General features: G+C 37.7%; 1 protein-coding gene across 1 annotated transcript in view; it reads left to right on the forward strand.

Annotated features, from left to right (window-relative positions):
- The window catches only part of LOC140245487 (villin-1-like), a 127,740-nt gene that overhangs the window by 57,572 nt on the left and 42,386 nt on the right, over nucleotides 1-27,782 (forward strand). The window contains exons 2-6 of the mRNA XM_072325056.1: nucleotides 5,539-5,748; nucleotides 7,592-7,657; nucleotides 9,749-9,879; nucleotides 18,253-18,358; nucleotides 18,872-18,982. Coding sequence (XP_072181157.1) covers nucleotides 5,599-5,748; nucleotides 7,592-7,657; nucleotides 9,749-9,879; nucleotides 18,253-18,358; nucleotides 18,872-18,982 — 564 coding nt within the window. The 5' untranslated portion in view covers nucleotides 5,539-5,598. The remainder of the gene's footprint in view (nucleotides 1-5,538; nucleotides 5,749-7,591; nucleotides 7,658-9,748; nucleotides 9,880-18,252; nucleotides 18,359-18,871; nucleotides 18,983-27,782) is intronic.

Below are 27,782 nucleotides of genomic sequence, written 5' to 3' on the forward strand. Positions count from 1 at the left end.
TTGACATCAAATAGGCACGGTCCTTTTCTAGCTTCCGTCCGTGTTGCACACTACTTTGCGTACAAACCACTCTCGCGCATGAATTCCTACTGGTATACTAATGTACACAGTACTCCGTCTAGCTGAGTTTGGCATTCAAACCAAAGATAACCTGTGCATTAGAGAGTCAAATTCTTCAAAGAAAATATTGTTTGTATCTCGATATTTCTGTAAGTACTTAAGATATCGCCTTTCCTCAAAAAAATATGATGTCTACCGGGCAGGATAAACACAGGGATATGATTTCGCTCCACTTTGCCATTCATGTCCAGTCGGCACTGGCAGCAGCTAGCTCAATGGCACTGTACTGCAGTCCAACCCCGGCTGCAGCCCCACCGTAAATGAAACATAGCTAGCCACTTTCCTTATCTCTCTACGCTTCCTTTCCTTGGTTCTCTTCGAAGTCGATGCTCAAGGTGTTTCTGTTTTATAACTCATGTGAGCAAATATGGTCGGGATTGCATCTGGCTTCAGGAGTTTTCTCAGTTTATAACCGAGGGCCACAGCCTGCCTGTCCACGTAAAAACATTACTTCTCAAATGGTCCACGCACAGGTAGGTCACAGTACGATATTGAGAATTCTTGTAGGCCCTAAGTTTTTTATGTTCGGCTTCGTTGTACCGAGATTTCTCAGCCATACAGCGCCACCTTTCACGATACTTTTGTGGGTCTGGGACGGAAAAAACGATTTTCCTGGGTAATTTTTTGCACGATTTGAGCAAAACTACTGCTTGACACATCGGCATGATGTAAGGTAGCCCGACCAGACGACGCTGAATGCGGTCACCCCTCTAGTGTACTACACTAGTAAATAAATTTGTAGAACCATTTCTACCTAAAATCTGTACATACTAGAACATAAACAGCTAGCTAACTGCATGCGCGGCGACAGGGCTGCAGCTGCACTGTGATAGACTGGAAAAGTGCGAAGGGCAAACCGCGGTATCTACCGTAGATCTAGCAGTACCGTCCTCAATTGTACTGTGCAAATATACAATACACAATACATACCTACACTCACACACACACACACACGCACTCACACAGTACGTAAAAACAATGTCAAATACTTATTAAGTACTAGTAGCCATCGACTTCTTCATGCATCCGGGTAACTAGGGAGCATACGGACAACGAGCAGAACACGGCTGGGAAGAGTTGTGCCTCGGTGACGTCTGTCTCTCCCCCAAGACTTGCTCATTAGCATAATTACCATGCAGATTCACACTTTTTCAACAAAAATTTACGAGCTTATTTGATGCTTTGAAAGTTTGTTTTTAGTGAAAGTTGTTCATTGGAGGTACCAACAACAACATTATTTTTTTTTTAATTCGTGAGGACTGCCTCACTTTAATGTTGATGTTAACACAACAGTGTAGTGTTAAATTACCATTATGTATTCAAACTTTCTTGTACATATGTTGTTGTTATAAATAAACTCAAACTAAGCTTAACTAAACTCAAACATGTCTTTATTTAATTACATTATCCAGCTTTTTGTGGTGATAATTTCATGCACGACTCATCCAGACACTATTTTGTGATTTTGAGATAATGACAAATGATTGATCATTTCGTCATAACCAATGTCATTTTGATATCATTTTCAGTAGAAATAGACTTAAAGTCATGTGGGATCATATCACGCAATAATTTTCAGTTTTCAGGCAATCATGACATCTGCTGTGTTTACATGCTGTGTCTATGAAAGTTTTTTTTTTTTTTTTTAATGAATTGACATGACAATTAATTAGGAGTACTGTCTTGGTTGTTATTCCTCCATTTCCTCTGAAATTTGAATATGTTGTTGTTAAGACAGCAAACTTTCACGAGTGTTACTTTGTTGGTTGATCAGTTGCTGGGACCGTGATGAAATTTTCAATTTAAAAGTGGAGCTGCAAATGGAATCAGGCCACTTTTTAACTCCTAATGTTAAGTCTATGGGGTGGTGCTGTGGTCAAGTGGTAAAAGAATTTACTTCGCACACCAGTGGCCCAGGTTTGATTCCTGACAGGTCATATTTGTTTTGTTTTGTTTTTTGCATTCCTGTTTTCATTGAAACAACAAACTTTCCAGTCGTTTGATTTCATTCGTGTTATATTCCTATTGCTAAGCATATTTTTTTTTCCCCAAATATTTGTTCACTCCCATTCAAACAATTCAAAAAAACCCCAATAAATTTGTTATTATTGTACATCGTAACTAAAAGAAAAAAAATCCTTTAGTATGCAGCATTTCTGCACTTGGAAATAAGATTAGCAAGGTAATGACTGAAAACACACATTTCATTTTTTCATTGAAATACATGAAATAAAAAAGTACAGCAGAATTACTAACATTACAAAATGTTAGGGCCTTTCCATACAATTTCTATATTTACAATCATCCTACAACCCAAAACCCTCCATACTTACATTCTCCCTCCATCTTTCAATCAACCCATTGCCAGACAGATGTCTGTCATTCCTTCTCTCCCCAAATTCTCAAGTCCAAACATCCCCATCCCCATGCCCCAGTACATCCATAACGTCCTACCCTACCCATCTCTCCACAATTCCATACCCATCCATACTTATATTGCTGCCTTCACACTCATTCATAGCAGGTAGGTGTAAAAAAAAAAAAGACCTCCCTGCTCATAGAATGATCAATCATAAACACACAGCCAGGCTACTCACATTCAGAAATAATGTGCAGCTTCTGCGAAGTCTCTTTTGAGAACTCTATATTGAGGATCCTACCTACCTAGTCCATGGGCCAGGCCAGATATTGGTACAGTATTCATCGCCTAATCGGGCATCTGATAATCGGGAACCTCGCTTAAATGACATACGCTTCCCAGAAACATTTCCAATGCACGTTATTTTCACTGGATAATCGGGCGGGGACCTCTGATAAACGGGACAATTTTTCTTCAAGCGATCTTTGATTTTGTTGATATTTTACACAAAAAAATCTACCAAAATACCACAACAATATTTCAAAGATTCCCTATCAGTTGTCGTTTACATCAAACTTACAAAGCAAGCTTCGGACTGGTGTGTTTTGACCTCCGTCCATCCAGTAAACGTACATTTCACCTCGCTGCCCGCCTTCGCTTCTCTGTACATGTGTATATATGGCGAGCTAGATCGCTAGAACACATGTACAGTGCAGTGATCGCAGCAAGTAAAAAAATCAAGCCGTGATGATTGAATGATTGAAGGACTTTTCATTGACGTTCCCACATCAGTTCTGGGTAATCATTTCCCATGGTTGTGGATATGTATTTATACAGAACGCCCTACGTGTCCAAGAATTCTACGAATGTTTAAGAAAGTGCTAGCTTTTAATCCACATATTTTGCGTTCGAAGAGAGGTGACAAAAGAAGAACCCGGTTGCGATTACACTACATCATTGCGAGAATGCAGGGACAGCTAGAGGGTCGTGCCGAGGGGTAGCGTGGTTGTGTTTTCATGTACATGTACAGTACGTCAGTATGCATGTGTGTGTGTGTGTGTGTGTGCACTACATAATGTACATGTCGCATGCCGTTAGTGTATGGTGAGTGCTCATCGCGAAATCGGGCACCCCGCTTAAAGGGGCCATGTTTGCTACTCCCAACCTGTCCCGATTATGCGATGAATACTGTACCATCTGAGGTGGCAATACCTTTTTGGTGTCATTTTGTTTGTCGGGCATAGATATGCTTATCAAGCTATGATAGCATTTCCAAATGAGTAGCTTAGTCATAGTAAATGAATTTTAAACCAATTTGGTTTCGTTGTTATATCCCTGTACTTCTGAATCGAGACCAACCGCTATACAAAGAAGAGCACTGTCTTCTGTATGTTCACAGGTGTTCTGTTGTAAACGCGGTGCGCTTAGTCTTTATTCAAGGCAGCGAAGGGAATATCCAAGGGTTATGATGTCCGCAGCGCTTAGTCTAATATTCAAGACGGCGAAGGGAATATCCAAAGCTTATGATACAGTGTATATCCCTTTATCTAAAAACAACAACTACAAAAAAGCAATTTCTCGTGAATTTTAGCGTCTTTTTCAATTATTTATCATTTTCCAGTGAAAACGCTGGGTTGAAAACGCTAATACCACGTCACTGTCGCTTTATTTCCATCCAACAATGAAAGATTATGCAAAAACAATGTACCAGTACACTATAATACATTATAATTAATAATGTTGTAAATGAACAGAGTGATTTTTGTTTAAAACTGATGTATTTGTTGAGAGGGTGGTATAAAAACAGTATAGATAATCCCTTTTATTAGGAACTTTAGATATGATAACGGTACATTGTTCTAGATAAAGACTAAGCGCACCGCGTGACAGTTGTGGACATCATAACCCTTTGGATATTCCCTTCGCTGCCTTGAATGAAGACTAAGCGCACCGCGTTTACAACAGAACACCTGTGGACATACAGAAGGCAGTGCTCGTATTTGTATAGCGGTTAGTTTCGATTCAGAAGTATAGGGATATAAAAACGAGACCAAATTGGTTAAAAATTAATTTATTATGACTAAGCTACTCATTTGGAAATGCTATCATAGCTTGATAAGCGTATCTATGTCCGACAAACAAAATGACACCAAAAAGGTTTTGCCACCTCGGGTGGTACCAACAACCCATTTTTCGGCTCTTGGCCCATGGACTAACCAGGAGGAGATGCCAAGTATCACCATAGTTTGATGAGAAAGGGACAAGTGCCCCCCCCCCCCCAAAAAAAAAAAAAGGAAAAAAAAAGAAAAAAAAGAAAGATAAAAAGAATTAAAAATAAATAATATAAAAGAAAATAAAAATAATAAGATGAAAAAAATTAAGGATCGGGATAATACAACTGAGTCTATGTAGTTGTCAAACATTCTCATTTCAATAAATGCAGTCCCAATTTATTTATTTATTTTTTTCAATTTCCCAATTTTTACTTCTGCCAATGACAGTATTGTTGATTGTAACCTTGCCTCACATGTATCATGAATTTAGTTATAAAAAGTATATAAGTATACTGTTACCAGGCTTATAACACCAACACTCACCCACACATACACGCACACATTTTTTTTTTTTTTTTTTTTTTATATAGTGGATCTGAGAAAGCATTTTGATTCCTCATTTTCAGAGATGGCAGTTATCAGTGACCAATATTGGAATCTGTGTTTCACTTAAGTCGTCTCTGTGATAAGTTTAAATCTAGTTTGAGAATTGGTTCTCTGATGAGTAGTTGGTATGATTCTTGATGTTTCACTGTGCCTTTGTATTTTTTTTTTTAATTTGAATATTAAACAGAACTACATGTAAGCATAATGTCCAAATTTCTCAACATTGTTTTGTACATGCAGGTCGTGCTGCTCAGTTGTGACAACTCCTCCACCCAGACAGAATAACCAAAAGTTCCACAACAGTCCTAAAAGCATGGTGCAAAATATCTGCTGCCCCACTCAAAATTGTATTCTTATGGAGCTGTCATTGTCTCTTATTCTTCTATCTTAATTTTACAGATCACATAGTATCCTTCATCAACTTTGACTCACTTTCTGCTGTTCCATCAACCTACCAAAATGTCAAAGGTGGTACAGGATCCAGCGTTCGCAGGGGCAGGCAAGAAGGAAGGACTGAAGATTTGGCGCATAGAGAACCTCAAAGTTGTTGCCATCCCAGAAAAAGACTATGGACGATTCCATAAAGGGGACTCCTATATCATCCTGAAGGTTAGTATCAATCTCTTGTTACATCCAATTTATTATGCTGCAGGGCAGTTGTTTATTCATTCTGTTTTTTAGTATGTGTATGAGAAAATATTTTTCATTATTCTGAAATGAAACTACATTTGTATACGTCAATTATGCTGGTGAATACTTAGCAGTGAAAGCACACACATAGGTTAAAATGGCACAGACAGATGAGATGAGGTGTAGAATGCAAGGATGACATTTACAGTTCAGTGAATTCATATTTACCTGCATACATGGCTATGTCAGCTTTGGACTTGCCATAAAACTCATGATTCTTCCAGTCTTAGTGCTGATCAGTATTTTCCTGCCATGCTTCCTCAGAGAGAGGTGCACTTACATGGACTGAATGTCATATGCATTGAAACACCATCCTATTAATCATGAGGGTGAAAGTTAAATTCTATAACATGATAATATTTATCTTATGATGTCATCAATTCACAACTGACACATTGGTTCATACACAATAGGTGTAAAACATATGTATTGGCTTGATTGTTATGCAATTACAATCCTTTCCATTTGATTTATCCAAGTAAGGCTATAACAAGAAAGGGAAAAGAAATTGATGTAAAGGATGCAAATTCTCTATGGTTTTATGCCCCAAAAAGGGACATTTTATGAAGAATTGTAAGTAGGAAAACTGTAGACTTGGTACGGGCTATGACAAAATCATAGTTTTTATGTCTGCCAAGAAGGTTATGTTTTCGCTGGTAATGGTTTGTCTGTTTGCAAATTAACTTGTATTCACAGTTTGTAATATTTATTATGAAAAGGTGAATAATAATTGTCAAATCCATTATTATTACAATAATAAAGAGCTATGAATGAATTTGGATTACATTTTCAGGTAATGTTGATAGTGACACAATGATCACATGATTATGTTGAAGTACTGAGCCTAATCACCTTTGTGATCCAGTCCAAATGAGCTGCTTTGTGGAGGTCTGCGATCAGTGACTTCTTCTTTTGTTTTAAAACATGGAACTTTTAGAATCCTATTTTACTTCCAATTTTGTTAATTTTTATCTCATGCTTCACTATTTTATAATAGACTGTGATGTTTTAGAACATCAAGTTTCAACTTTGCATATGATGAAGTATTCTGGTAATATTCTTTAGAATGCTTGTAAATGTTAACTGATCAGTTAGGATAGATTCCATATCCTTAATTATCATTGTTTATTTGACAAGATATAAAAGAGCATATACATGATATCATAAACATTGCAAACATAAAATGGATACATTGTACTATACATGTATGAAACCCAAAATGATAGTGGTACAGATGGTGACAACATGTGGGTCTTCTTCTTTTTCTTCTTCTTCTGATTAAGTCTGCCTCCTTCAATAGACTGAAGATTCTTGCAGACTGGTGCTATTTACATCATAGTACAATTTATTTACAGATATTTACAAGCACATAGAAAATTTGACGAAAATAACTAGCCACTGTGATCAACCGTTAGACGGTTTCGAAATGAACCCACAGATGGCGCTGAAACAATTTCTGACGACAGGGAATTCCAGTTCCTTACCAGTTCTTGGGAAGAACGAACGGCGATGCGATTCAGTTCATACAAAAGTATGAACAGGGCATACAAAAGTATTGAAAGTAATTTACTACTGCTGTTAGGCACGTGAACCCACACAGGTTGATCTCACAGGTTTGCCAGCGTACATGTAAATGCAAACTTCTCACAAAACTTCTTGTGAATCTCCTGTGAAACTTTCCACTCAAAGTGGGGATATTTCCCCATACCCCAGGCAATCTTTTAAGTACAATAAGACATGCATTTGAACTATCTTCCTTCAGACATCCAAAAAGGGCAATGGCTTTAGCTGGAACATACACTTCTGGCTGGGATCAGAGACATCTCAGGTAAGAGACATAAACATCTGTTTGTCCTCTTTTGTGCTTGTGCTTGATATCACAAGGTAAGTCAAACCACATATTCTTGTAAGTGATTCTTGCAAATATCAACCTTCTTCAGGCAACGAGTAAACCCTATGAAACTGCAGTTTTATTCCCGGACGACAGAATTACTTTGAATTACGTGTACATGAATTTTAGTAGCATTACACTGCAGTACTGCTGGTGAATCACATTTCTTTTGTGCCCTCATCTATCATTGTATTTCCCATGACATTCTGTTCAGATGTTTTTATGGAAGTGTATTATGATTTACATATATGTAGTTTGGACATGGTAGTTTGTGGGTCAAATAGCACTAATGTCATGTATCAAAAGTCTCTTAATTGTCTTTGGAAGATCATTGTAAATTCTCACAGCATTTTGAAAAGAGGTTGATATTATCAAGTGTCAAAGATACTGGTCAACGAACTCACCCCCCCCCCCAAAAAAAAAAAAGAAAAAGAAAAAAGAAAAAAAAAACCCCAAACAACCCACACAACAAAAACCAACAACTAAAGGAGTAATTAAAATTTCGGTTTTAGCCTCCGGAGAGATGGTAAAAGACAAAAGCACATAATTGCCCTATTTTTCAGTACAGTCCTCTCATGAGTCCATACATGTCTTCCAGCTAATGATGAAGTTCCTTGATGCTGCTGTAGTAGAAGTCCTTTGGTTGGTCCTTCAGGTAGGAGTTTGATGGCAAAAAATGACCTCCACATCGGTAGGGCAGCATTGTCCAGCCAAATCCTTTTTGAGAGTCAGGAAGAGGTGGAAGTCTGACGGGGCTACAATGTAGGTCTGGTGAATATGATGGGTGTGGAACAACTTGGAAGCCATGGAATGCACTGAACTATTGTCCTGGTGAAACCTCTTTTGTGATCATTCCCAGCCTCTTTTTCTTGAAGTTCTCGTGCAGGCACTTCAGTAGATCAGAGTAGCATTGTCCATTGATAGTATAACCCTTCCAAGTTGTTCACCATACTATGGCCAAGAAATTTGGTTGATAGGATTAAGATACATGTATGTGAAAGAATTCTTGGACCAAATTTGGCTTTCATAACAAATCAATTATCTTTCATAAAAAGTCTTGATCTTCCAATCACTTCCTACAGCACTGGGTTAGGATGTCCAAAGTTGTGTCACAGGCTAATACAAAATGTATCTTCTTTGAAGAAGCTAACCAGAAATCAAATTGAGGTTGAAGATTAAAAAAAAAAAAGAATCGTGAACTTTCCCTATATAACACAAAGGCAAAACAAAAGTGAGCAGTCTGCTAGTTCACAGTACTGTCAAACCTTTATGTGTGGTTACTCCTTTTATGTGGTCACTGCATAACTACTCCTGAGAAAAACTATGATGGATTGTATTATCAAAGACTTTAGGTATAGGTCTGAGCTACAAGAGGTAGGGAATACAAGTGTTCATGTGATGTAAGTGATCAGATTAGGGTTAAAGGGTGAAGCACCAGGGCAGGACCCCAAGCTAAATCTGTGTGAATTTCATACATCATCTTTTTCCACAACCAGCAGTAAGACAGGCATGTTGTTCTGTATTTAGTTACTCTTTGGAGTTGAATTGCCATTCATGGCAGCAGCAAAGATGGCCCGAATTGTCCCCTAAGGGATCAATGTGTTAGAGAGAGGGCACTGTGTCAATGCTAGCATTTTCCTGGCTAGATCCTCATCCTCAATGATTAGAGTTTAAGGGAATATATATATATATATATATATATATTTTTTTTTTTTTTTTTTTTTTTTTTTTTTTTTTTTTAGTGTTGTGATGATATGCAAATGTATAGTGTACCTTTGTCTCATAGTTTGACCTTGATGGGAGCCAGAAAGTAATGCTCCAAAGATTCAAGGCTCTGCTAATATTCAGCGATAGGTCTCCTGTCCATCTTCTCCGGATCAGGTAGGGCACTTTGTTGGTAATGTGGATGAAAAATATCAAAGGGAAAAGACAACAGTTGGTATGTGTAGTTTGAATAATGGTTGTTTGAGGGATGAGGTCGTTGATGAAATCAAATCTGTCATCATTACACCATTCAAATTTGTACAGGATGAGAAGGGAGTGGCAGCATACAAGACTGTGGAGCTGGATGACTCCTTGGGAGGTGGACCAGTTCAGTACAGGGAGGTTGAGTCTACTGAGTCCGCTGAATTCATGTCATACTTCCCTAAAGGAATTAAGTGAGTCTGTTGCAATACTCTTATTACTGTTTTAGTGTCTTTTATATGCATTCATATTATGTGATTGTATTTGCCTAATCCTCTATTCAAGAATTTGCATAATTCTTATCTTGTATCTTTATTTGATTTTGTGATGTGATGTAAAATATTCTTACATTGAATATCAGATTGATATATTTTCATCTCGTTTTACTTTTTTCTTGTGCTTGTGTGAATGTGTGTGTCATCATTAATGGCTTCAATATAGGATGTTATACACTGTATATCCTTCTTTTCATTTTAGGCATTGATGTTTCATAACGAGCATAATTATTATGCCTGTTTGTTCAGAGATTTCTTTTTTCAAACATATTAAAATGTGCCCCACTTCGGCATTATGCTATTGTCATACCTTTGAGCATTTGGCTTGCATTTGCATATTTGTTGCATATTGCTTGAATACAGAAATACACAGTCATACCCAATAAAGCACAATGAAACGTGTCCACTACTCACTCAATCTGCAGACGAGTGGATAGGCCTCACTAGTTTTGAAATCATTATGCCTCCACCATGAAGTGTTGCTAAGCATGTTTTTGGTTGTCCGTCCATCCGTCTGTCTGCCCAAAATTAATTTTGTGGTCAGCATAACTTAAGAACCATTAGATGTATCCAGTGAAACTTGGCATATAGGTATAGATTGGTGGATGAAGTTGTGCCTATGAACCTTTGGTTACAGATGCTCAAGGTCTAAGGTCAAGGTCAACTTATCTTCTATTTCACCCATATCTGTGCAATCCCTCATGGTTTTTTTCTTGAAACTTAATGTATACATGCATTGCCAGATACATGTAAAGATTCTCCATGGCAAGCGTTTGCCCATGGGGTCAAAGGACAAAGGTCAAGTGAAATTACTAAAATTTGATTTTTTTTTTCTCTCCATATCTCAGAAATTATCATGGTATGATTATCATGAAACTTAGCACAAAGTATCATGTACTACTTGGCAGTGATTCTCTTTGGAATTGTAGAGTCATCGTTTTTGCTGACATGGCGCTGTTCTAGCTGTGCCAGTTGAGGGAAGCTGTCCCCTTTTTTTATCATTTGTCAGTATATACGTCAGTCTTGTGTGCCTTTTACATTAGGAAGCATCTTCCAAGGACGCTATTGGTTCGTATTGCGTTTGAATATTGAGTTTATTTTGTGACTATGGAGGTGAAAATGTTGACGTTTCTGTTCAAATTGGCTGTGGTTCTGTACGGCCATGCATTGATATTCTTGTGCGCTACGCTTCGGCCGTTCACCTTGCAAAAGACCCGCTTGATACCGGTACCTCCGTGTGATATTCCAAAGCCAAAGTCAAGTGAGGTTCTCAAACAATACACTGCATCTGAACTGCACGCATTACGTAGTCGAACAAACGCTGGAGATGTGAAAACCAGAATCAAGCCTCTTGGCATACAGAAACATCGCGGTCGCCGAGGGGGTCACCATATTCGGCGACCTATATTTGCCATTGCTACTTAAAACGTCACGAACGCAAAGTGTTTTCTCCCCCGAGGAAATCTGCTCTTGTTCAAATAAGAACAGAGAAAAGTTCCGTCGTGCTTCCCTCATTTCATCTGTGTAATGCATGTTCTTTGAATAATATCAAAGCCAGATGAACGTTTTGATTCGCGATTTTGATGTTGACATAAGCGTCATTACGGAGACCTGGTTCACTAAAGACCAACCTGAGTCAAGTTATGCAGTGAATGGTTACTGAGTTTTCACTAAATCACGTCAAGAACGTAAAGGTGGAGGAGTAGCGGTATACGCTAAACTGGACCTCAATCCTACTGTCCCTGAATTTCTCCCAGACCCAGATCATCATGAGGTGCTCTGGATTCATCTTAGACCGAATCACTTGCCCCGCACTGTCAGCTCTGTATTTGTTGCAGCTGTATATTCCCCGCCCGCAAATCAACATGAAGAAGCACTGATTGACTACCTTACTCCATCCATTGATTTGATTAAGACTAGACATGTGTACGCTGGAATAGTTATGGGCGATTTAAACCATCTAAACAGTGTACCGATCTGCGAGGGCAGCGAAATGTTTCAAGTGGTGAATAAACCGACAAGACAAGGAGCCATTTTGGATAAGATTATCACCAATGTCCGAATGTTTTATAATGAACCTCATCTTCACAGATCGGTTCCTCGGACCACCGGACAGTGATATGGCTTCCCAAAGAACCCGCTCATATCGTGCATAACTCTCCATTTCGGAAGCGCACGGTTAGGCCAATGAGAGACTCGGATATTTGGCGCTTTGGTCAGTGGATCGCACAACATGATTGGCCAGAAATTTCAGAGACACAAAATGCCCAATCCATGTGTGACGCATTCTATAGCACTCTAAATGAAAGGATTGATTATTTCTTCCCCACCAAAACAATAAAGTTACACTCTTCTGATAGACCATAGATAACTCCGTATATCAAAGCTCTGATCTATCAAAGGCAAGCAGCTTTCATTCGCGGCGACAATGTTAGGTGGAAAGTTTTCCGAAATAAAGTGCAACGTGAAATAAAAGCTCAGAAAGAAAAATTTTATGTTGAGCGAGTTAGAAAACTGAAGAAAGAGAACCCATCCCGTTGGTACCAGAATTTAAAGATCATGACTGGAAATAGAAACGCTACAGTTTTCAGTGTCGAAGCTGAGGGAGTCGAATTTACTGATATTGAGGGTGTTGCTGCTGCAATAAACTATTTCTTTGCAAATGTGAATATAGACATCCCTGAAATCAACACCAAAGCATTGCCATCGTTCTTGCCTTCCCCCACCCTGCCCATCACCGTTCAACCATGGGAAGTGTGCAAACAGCTTTTGAAATTAAAAGTAGGGAAAGTAAGCGGGCCAGACGGGATTTCTGCTTGTATAATCAGAGAGTTTGCAGTTGAATTTGCCGAGCCGCTGTGCAAAATTCTCAACGCGTCTTACCATGCTGATGTTGTCCCTGTGCAGTGGAAAAAGGCCGTTATAGCCCCCATCCCCAAAGTACCAGGATTCCATAGCATTGAGAACTTACGACCCATCTCACTAACTGACCACTTCGCGAAGGTGTCCGAATTCTTCATATCTAAGGCCCTCCTCGCTGATATCAATGGAAATTTAGACGTGAAACAATACAGCAGCCGTCCCTGTATTTCAACAGTCCACTACATGGTAGATCTTATCAATTACCTTGTCAAAAATGTTGAAGTGCACCGCAATGTTTCAACAGTAGTTTGCACGGATTTTTCAAAAGGTTTTGATCGGGTTAATCATACTATTGCTGTTCAAAAACTTGTCTCCCTTGGTGCTCGTCCGTCTATCATCCCGTGGATATGTGACTTTTTGACAAATTGCATGAGCTGTGTACGTTACCAAGGGACGCTTTCATCTTGGCAACATATGAAAGCAGGTGTGCCACAAGGAACACTATTGGGACATTCATTTTTTAATCTCTTGTTGATGACGCCCTCCGCGACCAACCTGTTATGCGATGGAAATATGTAGATGATATGTCAATCGCCGACAGCCACAAGCCTCCGACCGAAATTAGTAGGGATTTGCTGGATTCTCTACAAATCCTCGAAAATTAGTGTGATGACAATTATGTTAGATTAAATCTGAAGAAATGTTCTGTATTCCAAATTTCTTTTTCAAAAGCATATGTTCCCGAACCAAATGTTTCTTTGTGCGGCCAAAAACTCAGTAATGTAAAAAACATAAAAATTCTTGGTGTTGTTGTCCAGGATGACTTAAAATGGGATTCTCAAGTAGCCTCTATGGTTTCCTGAGCCAATCAACGTTTGTTTATGTTGCGAACTCTCAAGACTTTTAATGTTGCCAGGAAAGATTTGTTGACTGTTTATGCAACTTTTGTTCAACCTTTGCTTGAATATGCCTGCCCTGTTTGGCACAGTGCTTTAACCCAGTCCCAATGAAATGAAATAGAGAAAGTACAAAAACGTTCACTCTGAATAATTCTGTCATATAATTATCTCTCTTATTCCCAAGCATTAGAACTTGCGGGACTTCAGTTACTTGAGGAAAGACGTTAGTACTTGTGTCTAGAGTTTGCCCGGAAGATTTTCAAATCAAACATGTCAAATCAATGGTTTTTGCCTGCAAATCTATCGAGGAGTTTAAGAAACGGTCGACTGTGTTTTGAACCCAAGTGTAAAACTGACCGCTATCGAAACAGCTGTGTCCCATACCTCACGAGATTGTTGAATACGCACGGTGTATAATTGAATAAGTTGTTTCTAATGATGTAATTATTATGTTGTTTGTCAATGCCATCATTATGTTATATCCAATTGCCAGCATATGTTTAAGTTAATCCCCAACTTATGAACCCATGCGTTCACTGTTTGATGTTTTATGTGAATTAGATAATGGTATTTTATTGACTCTAGAGATATATATGTTTTGCAGTCATAGTACTGAATTGTATATAAAATTATATTGTAAAAGTGATAATAAGGATAATGAAACAGGTATTTATATTAAAGAAATAAGTGAAATGCAGATATTATAAAATGAGGTTTTATGACAGGATATGTAGATCTGTATTCTACAGACTGCGCACGCCGTAGATATTACATCATAACAAGAACGCAGGTGATCAGAGTTTGGTATTCACACTCTCTCTTTCAACACCTCTCTCGCACTCCCTTTCACTCTTTGTCACTCTCACTCGCTCTTTCTCTCATGTTCTTTCATACACACCATTACGCCCACACAACATATTGGTACATTATCAGTCCTGCTGATTTCCTACTCCCGTTACCCACCAGTGATCACCCACCTACAATGCAAGGAAGAGACCGCGCCTTGCCACCAAATGTACAGATACCTTATGTGTGGTATACTCACCCTCACGAATTCATATTATATGGTGTTTGCGAAATAAGAAGTAACTCGTCAGTCTGTGTATTTATATTGTAAAGTATATTTTGTTTTTCAAGTGCTTCTTGCAATGACTGATATGAGTAATTAGATTTGGGAAATCGGTGTTAAGTCCAGTTAAAAGTGAATGTAGACACAGTTATCTGAGCATTAAAGTATTAATGGTTAATGAGATTTTTTATTGAAGATATGCATAATATATTTATTGAATTTTATAGTGTATTGAATTAATTACAGGGAAATTTAAGTTTTATTTATGATGCTGTATATTTGTTATGTTAATGTAATTAGTATTTGTATTGTTAAAATGTTCATATAATGTATGTTGTTTGATGTAATTTATATGTTTTTTAATGTGATGCATTATAATTTAGCCTTCGGGCTACTACTTTGCATGTTTGTTCTAATAACCATTATCAAATCAAATCAAATGGGGTCAAAGGTCAGGTTAAATGCTAAGATTCTACTATTTAATGCTGAAATTACACTTTACCTCCATACCTTGGATATTACTCATTTCATGAACTTAATGAAGGGGTCAAAGGTCAGTGAAAATCCTCAAATTCTCGAATACTAGCTCTCTTAAACAATAAAGCTATTTTCCAAATTAAACCTAGTTCAAGGAATGTGACAACATATCATTTAAATTTTTTCGACAAGTACCAAATTCGGCAGCGATAAGATGACAATACCAGATGAGTCACATTCTGATTTTGGTGATAAAAAACAGAAAAAAAAAAACAAATCTGAGGGATTTTGTTGTGATCAGAACTTCACACTTTGCCATATTGCTTTAAAAAAAATTTTTTTTATAAGAAACTTTATTATTTCTCCTTGTTTTCACTTGTGCCCAAACAATAATCTATTCTGCTTTATTTTAACTTTTTTCTGGTTGATGCAAACTGGGTGTTAGGATTTTGAATGATATTTCTGAGTATGTCACTGTAATGTGAAGAATGACTGAGCATGTGTGCACTCACACACACACACTATTCAACAGCCAAGTATTAGTGTGCCTTCATTCACACTCACTGTACTACTGTGTTCAAAAGCCAAGTATTGTGCGAGATAGTGCTATTGTGAGATGTGTGCAGGATTCTAATCGCCACTGTGGCTATGCCTCTGCACACCTGCTTGGAATCACGCTGTGCTTTCTTTTTTAAACTGTTTTTTAAATGTCCCAGAATTGGCAGCAGCGACAGTGATAAATGACTGATGAAAAGAGAAAGTTTTCACTTGATTGCAAAAGATGGCATTGCCTGTAAGATTTGATTAATTCAGTGGGTGATATCGTGTTGCTCATTGGCACATTGCATAGTCCCATATTTGATTACGTGTGTTGGTAGGCAGGTGATTCCCTTTGGAAGGACATAATTTGCTTGTGCTGGCGTATAGGCTGCACCCTGACTTTACTTCTTTGTTTTTGTTAAAAATAGTATGGCCTTATTACCTGCTAGTGTGGCCTTATCGCCGGTTAATACAGTATATGTGACCGTGCATCATATAACGAACAAAAAGTCGCACCACTTGATTTTACGTGAGGACTCCAAAAAGATGAAATGGGTCAACCAAGTCAATCTTGAGTTTTTCATATTTTCTGAAAGAGCTATCTTTCCTCGACATTATTTGTAAGTTTGGGATCGTAACTTGAATGGGAAAGTGTGCTTTCAGCAGTTTTTTCTACAAGCCATTTTTTGGGGAGAATAGAATGATCAGATATGTCTTAGAGTCCCCTTTTCATTTCTTGAAATCCTTTACACACTCTTCACTTTCATGTCCAATAACTTTTGACAGAGTAATTCTACTGCTTTGAAAGTTGGCATTAATCATGGACAGAATGTGTTTTAAAACATGCCCAATTTCAGCTTAATCTGATAATCCCTTCATTGTTGTTGCTCCAGTGGTCCGCGTTCTGTGTTTTGTCCCTTTCATTGCACAGCTAGCGCGGCTTGGTAAAGATCAAAAAGCGCTTGAATAGACCCTGTACTTCAGAGCCTCTTCTCTCAGTTAACACTTTTCCAGAGTGTGTGCTTCCTTTCTAGTATTTTGATATGTTAGGAGAGTCCATTTGAGTTGAGTTATACATCATTTTAAAGCTTAGAGTCTGCTCTTTAAGAATCTGCTCTCAACTTAAAATCCATATGTGGCGACTTTTTGTTGGTGTTGTGATGCAAGGTCACATATATCGTCGTATATCACGTCATATATGACGATAGTTTTATATAAAACTATCGTCATACGTGTATATTGTCGAGACGTACTGTATACCTATTGGGAGAGCCATGCATTATGGCGAGGCATACCAGTTGCCAGCAACATTTCTAGGGTTTTTTTTTACCGAAAAATAGAATATGCCTGGCTATTACCTTGAACAACCTGTCATATCCCCATTCAAAGCCCCTAATGAAAATGTATACATCGTGTGTATATAGATTCAGTGATATACTTCATCAAACTGAGTCAAACTTTGTAAAAAATAGAGTTACAAAAGTATGTCTTGAAGTAACTTTTCTAGACACTATACTCTGAAATGATGTAGAACTTGACTTAATTACATCTCCCTAATATGCATTAGGGACAAGTACTTAAGGATGCAGGTTATACCAGGTTTCATTTTCGTATAATCATGAAAAATTGCTCTCAAAGTTTTGGCTCTGTTGAATATCCCAACCTGTTTCTTATGAAGGATGGAACAATGCAGTAGCCTTGCTTTAAAAATGGTGACAGATGTTTATGATATGAAGTACAACCCTGTAGCCTACGGCAATATCTTCCCTGATATGGTGTTGCCATAGGTGTCAAAGACATTTATAGGTATTTAAAACAGTTGTCAACAAAATGGCAGATGAATTACCTGGGTGTTTATGCAAACTGAGAACAGGAAAAAGTTTCTTAAAAAATTCAGATAATTCCTGTAGACATCCTCAATATCCTGCTCTCATGGGAGCAATAAAGATACCCTTAAAAAAATCAGTGCATGTTTTCCTGTAATTCAGCATTAACAATGTTTCTCACTTTGTGATTAGTTTTGATGTCCTTTTTTCACAGCTTCTGAGCATTGTGTCTGTTATATTTGTCCAGTTCATTCATCTGATTTTATTTTTATACTTGCACATAGAGAATGACTGTCAATTTGATCATCTTTTGTCCTCATTGTAGATCTATTCATTCGGTATTAAATGACAATAGGGGCTAAGTTAGGTGCAAAGGCAGAACTTGCAATACATCTCAGCAATAAAGCTGACTTGGAGTTTTCTTTATTTGATTGGTCATTCTAGTCAATTTTTCACACTGAAATTTTCAGTACAGGAAGGTAAACAGTAATTTTAATTTCTGTCATAAAAAAAACCAAAAGGAAAAACAAACAAAACAATAAAACAAAACCTATTTTGCCATTTCTGGCCCACTGCATAGAAACTCCTCATGAGAGTTTGGTTTCCTAATGCTATGCAGGTACCTGGAAGGAGGTGTCAAGTCTGGCTTCAAGAAGGTTGATAAGGACAAATTCATCAAGAAAATGTATCTGGTCAAGGGAAAGCGGAACGTCAGGGTCAACCAGGTAACAAACCTCTGGAATACTTGCATCTTGCTGTTAGGTGGGAACTTTTGATGCAATATTCACAGGCTGTATGATAATTGCCTATATAGTACACCAAGGTATATTACTTAAGAGAGATGTTATTCTCAAGATATTCGTCTATAAAGTATGTGTCAAAGCTTGGCATTCACATCAATGAAATAATCAGTGATGCTGTAACAATTTATACTACATTTTACATGCACCTGTATGCAAGGCTGGTAGAGAAGACTCTTACAGACTTTATTTGTACAAAGTTGTGTGATTTTAATAGTCATAATTGGTTACTAGATAAGGCTAGCTGTTGTTAGACCCCCCCCCCCCCCAAAAAAAAAAAAAAGAGAAAAAGAAAAAAGAAGTGAATTGGTGTATTTTTTTCTTATCCACTGCCCTTGAAGAACTTTCCACATAGATTAGTCGTATCGAGTTTCATGTCTACAAATATGTGAGTGCTATCAATCACGGATTCCCTGATTTGTGCCATCTTTTCTGCAGGTGCCATGTGAATGGAAGAGCCTGAACAATGGAGATGTTTTCATCTTTGACCTGGGTCAACACATCATAGTTTGGAATGGTCCAGAATCAAACCGAATTGAGCGCATGAAGGTAGTGATTGAGTTTGTCAGTAGATTGCAGTTCTTGACTTATTTTGCATTAGTGTATTGAACACAGCTGTAGATCTGATGACTATTTGTCATCTATTAGAAGCCGTGTTTAACATATTTGTTTGTGTTGCATAGATATGAAACTGTTTTTGAAATTCGCTGCCGGTTTCTACTTCAAAGTATGTTGTTGAAGTTACAAAACTTGCTGGTAGACAAGCCAGGCACTTTGAAGTTGTATGAAATTTTGACGCCAGACAAGGCAGTATGTGCAGCAATAATTACTCAACATGCCAGTGTCACTTAGTATAGTTACTAAACTGATAGAAAACATAATTCTCCATAGGTTGTTGATTTTATGACTCATGATACATGGGAACACTGCCTTGCTATTGTCATCATTCCATATTTGAAAAACACAAGAGAAACAGCTGTTTTTAAAATCTTATATCATCATGGAACCATGTAGTCTATTTGCATTTTTGGTGACTGCTATTAAAGGGAATATCTCACATTTCAGATTTTTGTCAGTTGTTTGTTGCTATTGTTGCAAAAAGTGCACATTGCCATGATATAGAGAAAATGTACCTGCAAATATTGCTGTTCATACCTTCAGGAATAGTTAAGTCAAGCACACATCCATGTCGTACAGAAAGAGAAAATAAAAAAAGACGAGACATGAAACTCGTCACACTGACGAGTTAGGTGATACGCCTGGGGTCATCAGATGTCGGTCATCTGTGATCGACAAAGAAAAGAATGTGATATAGGCACCTTGAAGTTGTATTGAGCGTGCATGCAAAACGGTTTCTCTAACCACTCGGTCACGGGACATCCACGGAAACGGTAAGGCCGAAAAAAAAAATGTATAGATATTACAGGGGGAAAAAGTCAATGCCCACTCAACAATCGTGGCCGCGTGAACATGTATTGCATTGCTAGAAGGAAATGCGGCCTTGTAACGACTGAGGGGTCGCTGTGCCATTTCTGGCAATTTCGGAAAAATACGTCCCGCAGACATAAAACCTATAATCGGCTGATTTTGATACCTTGCCTTTAATCACAATTTTCAGTGTGATGACGTCATCAAAGTACAAAACAATGACATGGACTTGAAAGACAATTGCTCAAAGTACAACACCTCCGTTGTCGTCATTACATACTATTTGACAGAGTCAGGATGCAACATTCTGCAGCAGTCGAAGCAATGTGGTCTCCAACACAAAACAGAGGGATATTGTGTGTGTGTGTGTGTGTCTGTGTGTGTGTATAGGTGCGTTTATATATGAATGTGATTTCTACATGGACGATATATGTAATACAAAATTGAAGAAAAAAAAGTAAAAAAGCTAGGTATTTTGTTTCGTGATCTTGTGGGGTTCGAACCCGCACGTGTGCAACCTCACGTCTCTGAGACGTCGCCTTTAACCACTCGGCCATACGTCTCGACGAGAAAAAAAAGAGGAACGTAAACTTATGTATGTGAAAGATGAATCAGGAATCGTTTTGTCCACATTCCATTCTCATTTTCAGTTTTAAACTGCAAAATTGTCAAACTAATAAGGAGATTTCAAAGAATAACATGCATGATTACTGCAGCTTATTGTCTCAGTTACCACACACTTAAGTTACAGAGGAAATGGAGCAAAATCATCTGAGATAAAGGTGCTTAAACGTTGTCAAGTTAATGCACATAAAAAAAAAAATCACCTCCCATAGAGATAACACGTAAACTTGTCTGATTTTGAGTCTTTACCTTTAATAACAATTTGAAGTATGATGGTAAGTCTTCTTGAACCAAGAGTGTGGAATGCAAGCTTCTACGTGAAAGATGAATCATGACGATCACCCGTGACCGACACATCTTCAAAGGGATCAGTTATTAGAAGTGGAAGCCCTCGTGCCAAGCATATTGTCTCAGCAATTCCAAAGCAATGATACCCTTACATTTATGCATACCATAATTTCCCTCTGAAATCAATGGTAGGTATATTCATGTACAATTGCTTGCCTTGTCCATAAACTTTGCTTTACAAACTTTCAGTGAAACGTGTCATAACATAATTCTGTAACTCCATTAGCAGGGATTGACTTCATAAAGAAAGATATATCAAATTGAACGCTTAGCGCGTATAACTAAGGGGGATTTTAGCCTGATGCTCTGTTCTTCACTGCTCAGATACCAACAACACTCATTATTACCTATGGCTACGTATAGAGAAACAGCCATGACGAAAATAAGTTATTCCTTTTCTTTGGCAGATAGACACACAACCCCTTTAAACCACACTATAATTGACATGGAGGGACATGAAAAAGTTCATTACTACTACTGAACAGTGATGCCTTCTACTCATGTGGCACAAGATACCTCTATAGCAACATAAAACCTGTCTACAACTCCGTTATTGCGTCAAACAATAACATCCTGGAATTTCAAAGAGATGAGCGAGACGCCATACACCTGGCCTAGAGTTAATTCATTCAGTTGCCATTCCTGCTCCAGTTGAGTTATGCAAATTATTTTCCGACCTGTCTTGTGACAATATAACAGGAACAAACGTAGAGAAAAGGAAAGGGAAAAGGAAAGGTGGCAAGCGGGGCACTGTACCAAGGGCAATTTAAACAATACGTATGATAAATGAAGCAAATCCAACCTAGAGCCTCCGACAAAAAAAAAGAGGAACTTGAGCGACTGTGTGTCGTGGGGTAGTATAATTGATAAGATAATACGATAAATGACATCGATCGGAATAAAGCTGAACTGCCAAAAGAAACACAAAGAAAGAGAGAGAAAAAAATGATAGCGTCCTGCGGGTCTCGAACATCTCGTCCTAAGGTAGTGCATAATGACCATGCAGCGCGCTAAGTGACTATAAAGCCACACGGCTGTACCGAAGATTGGATGTGAAATTTATCTTTAATCTTTTTATATATATATATATATATATATATATATATATATATATATATATTTATCTTAAATATTTATACCATATACAACATGAAAAAGTTCATTACTACTACTAAACAGTGATGCTTTCCATTCATGTGGCACAAGATACCTCTATAACAACATATAACCTGTCTACAACTTCGTTATTGGGTCAAACAATAACAACCTGGAATTTCAAAGAGATGAGCGAGACGCCATACACCTGGACTAGAGTTAATCAATTCAGCTCCCATTCCTGCAAGTTATTTAAACATACATGTTCCTACCTATCCTGTTACAGTATAACAATAACCAATGAAGAGAAAAGGAAAGAGCAAACGAAAGGTGGCAAGCGGGACACTGTAACAAGGGGCAATTTACAACACGAGACATGAAAACTCGTCACATTGAGGACGAGTTAGGTGATACGCTTGTGGTCATCAGATGACAGTCATCTGTGATCGACAAAGAAAAGAATGTAATATAGGCACCTTAAAGTTATATTGAGCGTGCTTGCGAAACCGTTTTTGTAACCACTCGGCCACGGGTCATCCACGGAAATGGTAAGACAAAAAAAAACAAAAAAAACAATGTATAGATATAACAGGGGGAAAGTCAATGCCCACTCAACTAACGTGGCCGTGTGAACATCTATTGCATTGCTAGACGGAAAAGCGGCCTTGTAACGACTGAGGTCGCTATGCCATTTCTGGCAACTTGGAAAAAATACGTCCCGCAGACATAAAACCTATAATCGGCTGGTTTTGATACCTTGCCTTTAATCATAATTTTCAGTGTAATGACGTCATCAAATTAATAAACAATGACATCGTCTTGAAAGACAATTGTTCAAAGGACAACCCCTCAGTCGTCGTCATTACATACTATGATCGGTTTGACAAAGTCAACCTGCAAAAGTTTGCTGCAGTCGAAGCAATGTGGTCTCCAACACACAAAAAAGAGGGATATGGCGTGTGTGTGTGTCTGTGTGTGTGTATAGGTGCGTTTATATACGAACGTGATTTCTACATGGACGAATATGTAATACAAAGTTGAGGAAAAAAAACAGTAAATAGCTAAGTATTTTGTTTCGTGATCTTGTGGGGTTCGAACCCGCAACCTCACGTCTCTGAGACGTCGCCTTTAACCACTCGGCCATACGTCTCGACAAGAAAATACGAGGAACATTATGGACTTGAAAGACAGTTGTTCAATATATAACACATTCATCGTACGTTGTCAGTTTGCTATTGACATGACAATCTATCAAACAACTATGAGGCAGGTATTAGTACCTGTATGAAATTATTATAGGCATGGTTATCAAATTCCCCTAAAATTTCCTTATAATTGCCTTATTTTTACACACAGTTATGCTATCCCTTTAAACTCGTCACAGTTTAATTAGAATCATTAACATCATACATTAGTACCATATTCAGTTCCATAGCTGATCACGTTTGCTAATTAAGATTAATTGTCTAGAATGTGTCATATGGCCAACCTGTATACACACGTATACACACACACACACACAATGCTAAATGTATGTATCAAACATCTGTAACACAACTTTGAACTTACTGTAGGAATTATCGCTGCACTTATCATTCATACTTTTTATCACTATCTGAAACTCCACAAAAACCACTAATTGACAAATAATCATCAATACAGAAGACTGACTTAAAGGAATAATGCAAATACCTTTTTTACAATGTATAGCTTGTTACATGTGTAAATAAGCACAAAGTAACCACGACTACATTGTGTTACTGAATTGATATGAACAAATTTCATTTTGTTACAATATACTATATCAGTTTGAAAAGCCCAGCCTGCAAAATTTTGCAGCAGTCGAAGTAATGCAGTCTCCAACGCAAAACAAAGGTATACTGTGTGAGTGTGTGCGTATAGGTGTGTTTACATGCAAACGTGTTTTCTACATGGACGAAGGTGTAGTACTCCATTGAAGACAAAAAAAGTAAAAAAAAAAAAAAAATTATTTTCTTTCGTGCTCTTGTGAGGATCGAACCCGTACGTGTGCAACCTCATGGTTTCTGAAACGACGCCTCTAACCGCTCGGCCATTCGTCTCGACGAGAAAATTAGAGGAACGTAAACTTATGTACGTGAAAGATGAATCAGGAATCGTTTCGTCCGCATTCCATTCTCATTTTCAGTTTTAAATTGCAAAATTGTCAACCTCATGAGGAGATTTCAAAACATAAAATGCATGATTACTGCAGATTATTGTCACAGCTACAACATACTTAAGTTTCAGAGGAAATGAAGCAAAATCAGCTGAGATAAAGGTGCTTAAACGTTGTCAAGTCAATGCATGGTTTCTAAAAAAATCACCTCCCATAGACATAACACGTAAACTTGTCCGATTTTACGTCTTTACCTTTAAACACAATTTAAAGCATGATGACGTCATCAAATTTCAAAACTATGACATGGACTTGAAAGGCAAATGTTCAAAGTACAACATATCTGAATTTGGGATAATATTGAGCTTAAACAACAGAGATACGAGCAAATGAATGTCAGAAACAGTACCTTAAAAAATTTAATTCCACTTTTTTTATTTCAGATGATGATATGATGACGTCATAATGTATTCATGGAGATATTGATGCTTGAAACGTTATTTCCAATTCATATGTTTTTGTAATATGCAATAAAAACATAGGGTAACCAGACGTTTTAAAGAGCTATGGCGAAATAAACAAAGACATGTTTTTCGCTATATTTGCACATAGACGCGCACACGAAATTTCAACTTTGCCGCCAACGCATTCCTTTGTTATAGGTCAAAATTGATCGGAAATCAATGGATATTGTTGCTTAATGTATCAGGAATCCAAATCTGTCAAAAAATGTGCATTTTCATGTTGCTTACGCGCACTACGCGCGAAAATGTGCGGACGGACGCGAACGCGCGAAACGCTTAAAATTGTCTGAAACTTCGAGATTTCCCATTGGTAAGTTGTTTTGAGCCTTTTAAAAGTTTGACGCGCGCGTACGCGCGCGTAATAATGTCCTAGGCAATTAGCATTAAAATGTAAGATAGAGCGTGACCTGAACTTAATGTCCACCGAAAATGATACAGAAATGACCTTTATTTATGAAGTTATGATCGATCATGTAACATGGTCCGAAAATCACAAAATGGCGCCTAGATGACGTCATAGACATGTTACTGTCATGAAAACCTTATTGTGGCTAGATATTGTCATGAGACATGTTCCCTGAAAATGTCATGTCATTCTGTAATGTCACTCTTGAGATATTGATGACACAAAATTGTCCAGAAAGAAAGAAGAATAAAAAGAAATAAAGAGAGATTTTGACAATCACAATAGGTGATACGCTGATAGCGTATCACCTAATTAAGTGTGACAAAATTAATGAAGCAAACCCAATCTCCAAACTCCAATACAAAACAAGGGAAATAGAGCAGCCGTGTTCACGGGTTACGTACACTTGATAAAGTAATACGATAAATGACATCGGAGTAAAGCTGAACTGCCGAAAAAAAAAGAGAAAAAAAAGAAAGAATGGATAAAAGTCCTGCGGGAGTCGAACCTCTCGCCTTCCGGTATGGCGTTATGAACAACCAGCGCGCTAACCGATTATGCCACATGGCTGTCCTGAAGATCGAGTGCGAAACTTAAATCTAAATACTATCGTGACAGTGTTGACTTGTGATGGCGCTATTCAACTTCCCACAAGTGGCAGCGTGGATTCGATCAATATACAGTTGCAAAGAAAAATTGGGAATCGTTCCGTACAGATTGCATTCTCATTTTCAGTTTTAAATTGCAAAATTGTCAACCTGATGAGGAGATTTGAAAACATAAAATGCATGATTACTAAAGCTTGTTGTCTCAGCTACAACATATTTATGTTTCAGAGGAAATGGAGTAAAATCAGATGAGGTAAAGGTGCTTAAACGTTGTCAAGTCAATGCATGGTTTAAAAAAAAATCACCTCCCATAGACATAACACGTAAACTTGTCTGATTTTGAGTCTTTACCTTTAATCACAATTTCTAGTATGATGACGTCGTCATATTTCAAAACCATCACATGGCCTTGAAAGGCAAATGTTCAAAGTGCAACATATCTGAATTTGAGGTAATATTGAGCTTAAACAACAGAGATACGAGCAAATGAATGTCAGAAACAGTACCTCAAAAAAATCAATTCCACTTTTTTGATTTAAAATGACGATATGATGACGTCATCGCGTATTCCTGGCAATACTGATACTTGGAATGTTACTTACAATTCATATACTTTTGTAATATGCAATAGAAATATAGGGTCAACGGACGATTTAAAGAGCTATGGCGAAATAAACAAAGACATGTTTTTTCACTATATTTGCAGAAAGACGCGCACGTGGAATTTCAACTTTGACGCCAGTGCATTCCTTTGTTATAGGTCGTAATCGATCGGAAATCAATGGATATTATTACTCAAAGTATCAGGAATCCAAATCAGTCAAAAAAATTGCATTTTCATGTTGCTTACGGGCTCTGCGCGCGAAATTGCGCGGACGGACGCGCACGCGAGAAAATGTTTGAAACGCTTAAAATTGTCTGAAACTTCGAGATTTCCCATTGGGAAGTCGTTTTGAGCCTTTTAAAATTTTGACGCGCGCTTACGCGCGCGTAATGATGACCTGTGTAACTAGCGTTAAAAAGTTAGATAGAGCGTGACCTGAACTTCATGTCCACCGAAAATGATACAGAAATGACATCTAGTTATGAAGTTATGATCGATCATGTGACAAGGTCCGAAAATCACAAAATGGCGCCTAGATGACGTCATAGATATGTAACTGTCATGAAAACCTTATTGTGGCTAGATTTTGTCATGAGACATGTTGACTGAAAATGTCATGTTATTTCGTAATGTCATTCTTGAGATATTGACGACACAAAATTGTCCAGAAAGAAAGAAGAATAAAAAAAAATAAAGAGAGATTTTGACAATCACAATAGGTGATACGCTGATAGCGTATCACCTAATAAAAACTGTTCAAATCTAAAGATTATCTACTCACGATCAAGAAGTAGGACAACCAGGTTGTATTGCATTTACTCCAAAGTATCAAAACTGTAAATTTCATTAATGGTCATCTTTAGATACAAACAAAGTACAGCCAGATTGTACTGTATTCAGTTAATGAGAGAGGTTAATACATTGTATGAAATTTTAAGTTCATGATAGTTTCAGCATGGCTTCAACCGTTGGCCTAACATCAAAAGGAGGAGGATGTTGAAAAAAAAGAAACATTTTCTTCTTTTCCCTGTAAAATGTACAGTATGATCAAACTGGGCAGGAATTATTCTCAAAGAGGTACAAGGGAACCCATTAGTATGGCCCAAGCAGCCCATAAGAGTGCAAATTTTGAAGATCTTCTCTTCTAGAACCATAAAGCACATCACAAGTTATACTTTAACCTGTTGATGCTGGTTTGATTTTGCTACAACACACATTTCCCATAGACGCTTGCCCGAGTATACTCGGGACTCGTCCTCAACGGGTTAAATGCTTTTAGAAATGAATAGAACATTTGTGGCTGTGGTGGTCTGATTGTGCCTAAAAGGGTGGTAACATGGTGAGAATGGTGTATGTCAATGAAACTTAACATAATTCATCAATTACAAAGAGACCTGAATGACTAGGGATTATTCATGCAGAGAAATAATTATCCTTACAGCTTGAGGTATAGAGCATTACTGAAATTGTACATGTATCTCAGATTAGCATGTAGAATCAGGACGCAAAGACCCTATAATGCATTTAATGATCCAGAGTACTGATGATGAAAGGTACCTGTCATTCATGGCAATC

The sequence above is a fragment of the Diadema setosum genome, chromosome 22, assembly GCF_964275005.1.
Source record: "Diadema setosum chromosome 22, eeDiaSeto1, whole genome shotgun sequence".
Classification (NCBI taxonomy): domain Eukaryota; kingdom Metazoa; phylum Echinodermata; class Echinoidea; order Diadematoida; family Diadematidae; genus Diadema; species Diadema setosum.